Here is an 8,213-nt window from a genome sequence, read left to right on the forward strand (position 1 = left end):
CACACACACACACACACACACACACACCTAAAGTACTGGGGCGTACAGCTGCAGTACCCCAAACAGCTCCTCTAAGCTGCGTGTGTCAACCCAACCTGAATTAGAAACAACATTGCAGATGTAGAAGCAGAGCAACTGTGGACAGAAGTTTCAGCAGAGTGGAGGTAGTTCATAAGAGATTACAGGATGACTCCAACCTCAGCAACAGGACCACTCTCAGCACTGAGCAAATGTGTTTCATCTTGAGTGACAAAACGTTTCTCCCGCTGAAAACGCCAATTCCAGATGAACAGTAAACTTTTTATAATTTCCTTACATAGATCAAGACAAATTGTGAAATAACTTTTATTAAAAATCAAATATCAAGTAAAAGAGCTGTGTAGAAACATTTACAAATATTTTTGAAGGAAAAAAATAAATACATTCAAAGAGGACAAGCATAAATGAGAGGCTCACCTTGTGTTCACATTTCTGGTCAATGGGGAGCTTCATCCACTCGCTCTCGTCCCCCATGGTGGCTGCCTGGGGACTCGGCTTCCCCAAAGGTACACTGCTGAGGTGTGGGACACACACATATCATTTACACGGCATATCCAAGAAAAAAAAAAATTAAAGTCCTTGTTATCCAGATATCCTAATTAATCTGGGAAGCCTCTAACTTTGTAAGCTAACCAGCAGTTATGATATGTGGGACTTTTACACCATCAACATCAAACCAACACCAAAGTGCACCAGTTATAATAATACGTATAAGAGTTTCTTGTGCACACTGGAAGCCTAAAGCGGTTTACTTGCGCCATCATCTGAAGACTCTTGGCTGGCTCTTTGAATTTCTTGATAATACTTCACACTCCAGTTGTTCACACTTGGAAATGCTGTGATAACCTTGTAGATACATGTTCTGCTTTGTGAGCATGAACTCTTTTTCTCAAATCTAAACTAATTTCTTTTAGATTTTTCTCAAGTGAGAGCTCAAATTCTTGCTGAAGTTTTTATACAATGTATACATTGGAAGAAACCCCTCAGTTTTAACTCAAATTTACAAGCTTAGAGCATTATGAAGGTAAAGCACATCACTGACCAGTTGATTGTGGCAATGCTTAATTAAAAAAAAAAAAAAGTCAGCTATGTGGTTGGGGGGGGGGGGGGGGGGGCAAACCCAGAAGTTTATAAATTCAATATATCTGGACCAGAGTAAACAAACTATAAGTGTGCAAACATCCTTAAGCTAGAATTACTCTCTTCTAAATGACATCCAACCTGTAGGGTATAAGAACAATATTCAACGTCACACCTTCGACTTCCAGCTTCAAAGTCGTGACCCTACCTGACAATCCAGATCCACAACAGTATTCTCACACACTTCTGTTAAGATTATACCTACTCTTATCTCTCATCACATAAGAATATATCACATCAAGATTAGTTTGAATCCACCTCCAATGCATCTGGCCTTGCTTGTATTCAACCTGGTCTCCTGCACACACACACAATTCATCCATCTTCCCTCTCTCCATTACATCAGCCAGATTTCTCCCTATACCAGTAATCCTGGTATAAATTTTTTATGTGACAAAAATATCATAGCAAGCTATACTCTACCAATGCCATCTGTTTACATTCCTTTGCACATACACAAAACAAGCCTGGGCATGTCTGACAAGTCAGTCAGGCTCAAATTACAATTTAATACCTTTATTAAAAAAATAAATATATTTTAAAAAAAACGAGGTGGGGCAGGACCTTTTTTAGCAACCTCTAAAAAGCAAAAAGTAAATGACTCAACCAAACATCTTAGATGAAGTCCATATGACAGAAAAAGCAAACAGTGGTTCAGAAACAATGTGGTACATAGTGGGAAAGTGAGGCTTTAAGCAACTGGTTAAAAATTTATTATGACCATCTGCTAATGTATCTAGAGTGGATAATGTTCTACAGTTCGATCGCCTCATCTTCCCACTGTACAGTCAACAGAAATAGATGTAGCAGGATTCTGAGAAAGAAAAAGGAAAGGAGGAGGAGCAAGTACAGCGTAGTGTTCTATGCTAATGGCAGCTAATGGTAACTGTCATTTGATAGCAACTAAAGTTGGGAAAAAGAGACTTACAGTACATTTACCCATTGATAATTAATTTAGCAATTGAGGTCACGCCCAAACAGACACCATTATCATGGTCCAGATCAGTTGAGGCACTTGGTTTTGGGTTAAGAAGTGAATGTACATAATGTAGCTATTTCTTTGGCTAGATGAAGCACCAAACTCCACTGGGAAACGCCCAGAGATTCAATTTAATTTCAATGCAATTTTATTTATATAGTACCAAATGATGGAAAATGTATGCTATGCCATCTAATGCTAAGGGGAAGCATGCATAATTTAAGTTTAATAAAGTCCTAACACAGAATCTTGTGGAACTCCTTCAATAACCTAAGTGTGTGAAGAGGACTCACCATTTACATGAACAAATTGGAGTCTATTAGGTAGATGTGATTCAAACCACTACAGTGCAGTATCTTTAATACCTATAGCATGCTCTAATTACTTTAATAAAATAACAGTCAACCGTATGAAATGCTGCACTGAGGTCTAGCAGGACAAGCACAGAGATGAGCCCACTGTCAGATGCAAAAAGAAAATAATTTGGAACCTTCACTAATATGATTTCTGTAGTGTGATGAGCTCTGAAACTCTTCAAATAAACCATTCCTCTGCAAGTGATCAGTTAGCAGTTTCGCAACAACACTTTCAAGAATTTTTTAGATAAAAAAGGAAGGTTGGAAATTAGCTTTCTCTGAAAGGTAGATGGGCTCTCTCTAGATTATAATGTTGATAATGCATGATGCATGCACAGTTAAGCTGCATGACCCATTATTGAAGAATACGATAAATGGTTCAAAATGCTTTTATTAGTTATTGACATTTTCCATTAAAGGATTCTCAAAGTTAACTTACAACGTCCCTGCTGTTAAGAAATTCATGAAGTCATTGCTAGCTAAGGTTAAAAGAATGATGGCTCAACAGAGCCCTGACTTTTTGTTAACTTGGCTTAGCTACCATGGCATCACTCATTGGTTTCTTAAGGCCTTAGCCCTGGACAACCAAGCAGGATTTGGGCTTATCCAGGTAAATACTAGGGTTTGAAAGAGACACACACACACACACACACACACACTTTGTGTGGCGATATGTCAATTCAGGGACACCAAATATGAATATTTTATTGAATAAATTAAAATACTCTGGGAGCACTATAAACTGGACCTTTGTGCCAACAGTTGCAAACTGACTTGGACTGATCACTGATCACACTTGAACCAATGTAAAATTTTTGAAAAGCTGATTTTGGAAAGCCAAGACAGCCAGACAGTGAAAGTATCTTTTGTTTTAACATTGTTATATCCAGGGGCAGCACAAAAGTGATCCCATTAAATAGATTTTTAGTTTTAGTCCCCTTGCTTTCCACTCTGTTATCCAACTAATGACAGAACTAATAACTAACTAATGCAAGCCTACACCAAACAACCAACCTGGTGACGTAATGTTCTACACTGAGAGAAGATGGCGCTAAAATGTTTTTAAAACTTTAAGCACTTATTTCTTAAATCCAGCTTCACAGACAGTGTTAGATTTGTCCGTTTTTGAGAGCAGGGCTCTATGATGCAAGTTAGGCTTAATATGTGTAGCATTTCATGTCCCCTTTCAAGCTTGGGTCCTCTACCCAAATCCTGGAATCTTGAGGGTCCTGCATAGCATCATTGCTGTTCCTAGGACTGCGCTCCTCTGGACAGAGATCTTGGGTGTTGTTTCTGGGATCTGCTGGAGACACTTGTCCAGCTTGGGGTCACTGCGCTGATTACCAATGGGAGCACTGCTGCCTTCACATCTTCTCAAGCTCTTCTCTCAGCCTGTGGTACTTTTTTCAAGCTTCTCATGATCCTTTGTTGCTTTCACTTAGTATAGCAACATCAATAACAGCTGCCTTCCTTGGTTTATCCACAAATATTATGTCCGGTTGGTTAGTCAACATCAGTTTGTCTGTATTTGGAAGTCCCACAGAACCTTAGCTCGGTCATTCTCGACAACCCTAAAGAGCATGTCCCAGTTTAACATCACGACTTCCAGGTCATACTCGACCCAGTCGTTTCCGCAACACTGCTTTTCTCCCGAGGTCCCCAGAACTGTTGAAAGGAATGGCTTATTCAAAGGCTCTGGAGGTCTCTACATACACACAAAGTTCTGTCAAAAAGTTCACTGAACTCTGATATGCACTGAATGTTTTTGTTCATCAAGTGATTGAACTTAGAGTGGCTGTTGGCTTCATTTGTATTGGTGATGCAAAGGCACGTCACAGCACAGATGCTGTGCAAGAACTCCTTGCTGGCACGATTACACTGTACTTTGCTTAATTCAGCAGGAAACCGTTATCGTGCGACACATGCAATAGAAATTAATGGGTTTCAGAGCCTATGTGAAAAGGCCTTCAGGCTACTGAATTTGGGGTGAAACCCTCCATGCAGTGTAATGAGCTTCATTGTCTTGATGTCAGTGGCATCCATCTCCTCCTTTGACCAGCTTATTATCCCAGCAGGGTGTCTAATCACTGGCAGAGCGTAGGTGTTGATTGCCTAGATCTTGTTCTTCCCATTCAGCTGACTCCTTTGGACTTGCTTTACTCTCCGCAGGTATTTAGTGATTGTGGCTTTCCTAGCAGCCTCTTCACAATTCCTATTTGGCTGTGGGATTCAGAGGTCATTGTAGCTGCCCTCAATGTCTCTAATGCTGTAGCCATTTCCTTCTGGTAGTACAGTCGCTTCAGTTCTGACTGCTCCCTCTCTAAATTCACAGCCTTTACCATGACACAAAATCATATTCTGTACAGTATATAGCCAAAGTTTTAACAATGTGAGTATATGACTAAAACCTTTGCTAGCTTTGAGGCATCCACTGGTGACACTTGGGCACTCTGACAACATTTCCTCCTCTGATTCAAACCATCACAAATTCCACCACCAAAATACCACTGTTACATTTACAATGGAACTGAATGCAAAAATCCTAATTAATCATGTTTGTAGGATCTATTTAATAACTGTTCTCTGAAAAATGTGTCCCGTTAAAGGGAAATTCATATAAATACATATGCAACAAGGCCAACCAAATAAAATATCTACCGTTTCCACACTTTTCAGTCCAAACCACTTTGCACCACTTTCTTATATCCTGACAGTAGCTTTTTAATGCTGAAAGAGAGCTTTACTGTAGCACAATCTGGCTGATGAAAACCACAAACCACTTTAATGGAGTTGCAATATTCATGCTGACTTTAATATACCACACATTGGCATACAAGAAAAAACAAGGGCAATGGCACACTTGAGCATGTGACACGGTTACCTTCTAAATTCAATACAGGGATGTGTCAGGATCTGAGAGTAAATAACGTTTTGTGTTATGCACATCGTACAAGTCAGGTGTAAGAGATTTTAGGTTTAAACAGTTGAAGCGCTTGATATAAAGCAGGTGTCCTCTGGATGAATCAATTAAGCTGTTGGATAAATCTATAAATCTGGCTTTAAAGCTCCTTTACCTTTAGTACCTACTCGGATCGACTCGACTCAGATCAACTGGTTTGCAATCAAGTACCATCGAATATCTGTGGTTGTCATCATAGCCATGCTGCAGAGTGTCCAGTGATGTAATTAATATGCGACACGAACACTACAACAAAGATGGAGTTCAAGGCAAGAACATACCTGCTGCTCAGTCTGTAGCTTTTCATCGGACTCTGGGACCATGGCATTGTTTTTTGTAGCCATTTCCCTTGTTGTCGGGTTTCAAAGACTGCAGTTTTGATTTTCGTGAATGAGACGCTCTCATGACTCGACCAATCAGTGGCATGCAGTTTGACATCACATTTTAGTACCTGCTCAAATCACTTGGAACTGCAGCAGAGCAGGTACTATGACCTAATGGAAAACCCTAAAAACCGTGGCGAGTCGATCCAAGTTGGTACTAATGGAAAACGAGCTTAACGCTGTGAAAGGTAGAGATCCAAAACACAGAGAACAGGTCAGGAAGAGAGATGAGTTAGAGAAAGAATTGACAACTACCCAACAGGAAAGAATGGAAAAAGAAGACATCCACGAAGGAAACAGCTGTAAACAGCATGTAAAAACTGATGAAGTTCTTAAATTCAGTCTCACATTTGATTGCTTTTCTCAGGTCAGAGTAATGTAAATTTGTGACTTTAGTGAAATAGCCTTAGAAACAAATTACAACTCAACACGTGTGATCAATAAGCTCTCCTACTCAAAAAAAAAAAAAAAAGCAGCACTACACCTCTAGCTCTCAGTATTACAGAATGCAAACTAAAATACAACCAAATGAGCACAGCTAACCTTTATCAACTAGACTCCCCCTTAAATACACCCAACCAGTCATTATCACTTTGGTTATCAACCGTGCCGTCAATTAACCATATCACCGATTGTTTGCTTTCCCGGTTTGACTGGGAGTGGCCAGCATAACATAACTAGCGGTCGTTAGTTGCTAACGTTAGTTACCGAGGGCCATTAACTAGCTAACTTAACAACAGTGACAGTTGCTACGTTACCCTGTTAACCGCTCATTCAGGTCCAACCCGCATCAACACAGACGGCTATCGCTAATGACAAATAAACATTGTTAAACATGTCGTGCAAACTTGTATTATGCATAAGTTATTTTCAAAGTCAAACCTCGCCGTTAATTTATTGTCGGTTGGTAATAGCTGTTAGCTGGTTAGAAAGAAGGCTACAAGCTAACCTTCCATCCCCGCCAACATAACCAGGCCTAACAGCGCAGTTCGCAGCTACACACATTACATCACAACTAGCTCCGATTCAAATCTGATTTGTAGTTGCTTAAAATAATAATAATATTTAAAATCTTCAACATAATACCTGTTTGCGTCTTTTAAAAAATACGATGCTGCTTCCCCAATTCGATGAGGATGATAAAGATCACTGAAGCGGGGTCCAGCCGAGTTTTATACAAGTGCTTCCCTGCCTCGAAGGAGATTCAACACTATTTCCGGTACAGAATAAAACAGACAGTTGCGCTGTTTCTTATCTAATTCAAATTATAAATATAATTTACAGAAATTTCGTATTCGTTAAAAGAAAAACTTCGAAAAAGTATTTCTGGGCTGGGATATGAAAATATTTGTTTGTCTGTCTGTGGAATATGCGTGTGTTGAACTCTTATTTTAAACACAAATGAACGCCCACTTCCGATTTCGCTAAATACGTCCAACTTCTTTCAGCTTTTTCAAATTTCTCCAGAGCCGGACAGACGGAGGCGGAGCGGAGAGCGGGACACCACCCCGACGACGTCACTCCAGTGCTGAATCACTTTTAATATTTAGTCCGACTGCATAAGCAACCTGTCATGGACAGTGAAGAAGCAGCACACAAACAAAATGCTACCTTTATACAGTGACATTTTACTTATGTGACTACTTATTCATCTAATGGGCTTCTTTGTTTTTCACTAGACGGAGACAGATGTGGAGAGAGATTGGTTGCGTTTGAAATATGCTCCGCCTTCAATGTGTGAAATTCCTTAGCTGATTGGAACAACGCGTGCATTGCTTTCTCAGAAGAGATTTTATTGGCTACTCTGAAATTAAGTCTATCTCAAAACTACGATTGTCTATGTAAACACTACTTATTTGTTTCGTGTACGCCCTTTAAACTTTAGTGATGAGCGATGTTATGCCAAAAACCGATTTCCGATGTTTTTATGTGTATTTTGTATTTCGAATATTTTTACTCATATTAGTAAATAGACAGTAGTGAACATGATTTATGATTGGGTTATATATAGAAGAAAGAAATAACCTGTTGTTGAAGTATCTTTATAACTCTGCGTATTTGTACCCACATTGTCCTCAATGCAGTCCTTTTTGGTCACTTTAAGTAAGTTTATAGAACTGTGGTGTTATGTTTGTTACAATTTCTGCTACCCTCTTGGCTTGATCCATTGACTGATCTCTTTCGAAAAACACATTTTTAATATCAACGACACATTGTATCCGGGTAAATAAAGGATATATAAAAGTCTCTCCAAAGCTCAGTGCAGAATTTGATGGCCACCATAAAATGATTGTGTCGTGTCAAGGTAGGTAAAGGTAGGTATCTCTGAAGGAATTAGGTTCCCCTGCATATGGAGC

The 8,213-nt window shown here is 39.5% G+C and overlaps 1 protein-coding gene across 7 annotated transcripts in view; it reads right to left on the reverse strand.

The window, feature by feature from the left end:
- The window catches only part of ckap5 (cytoskeleton associated protein 5), a 42,555-nt gene extending 35,476 nt beyond the window's left edge, over nt 1-7,079 (reverse strand). For 4 of the 7 annotated variants that reach the window (XM_014329502.2, XM_014329500.2, XM_014329499.2 and 1 more), the window contains exons 1-2: nt 6,943-7,079; nt 457-553 (exon numbers count right to left, since the gene is read on the reverse strand). In XM_014329502.2, the coding sequence (XP_014184988.1) occupies nt 457-513 (57 nt within the window). In that variant the 5' untranslated portion in view covers nt 514-553; nt 6,943-7,079. Of the gene's footprint in view, nt 1-456; nt 554-6,614; nt 6,735-6,942 lie in introns of those variants that run through there. The other 3 variants (XM_042214097.1, XM_005948127.2, XM_005948128.2) reach the window with 3 other exon arrangements.
- Nucleotides 7,080-8,213: the final 1,134 nt, after the last annotated feature.

The sequence above is a fragment of the Haplochromis burtoni genome, unplaced genomic scaffold, assembly GCF_018398535.1.
Source record: "Haplochromis burtoni strain Fernald_Lab_line unplaced genomic scaffold, NCSU_Asbu1 Contig_517, whole genome shotgun sequence".
Lineage (NCBI taxonomy): Eukaryota > Metazoa > Chordata > Actinopteri > Cichliformes > Cichlidae > Haplochromis > Haplochromis burtoni.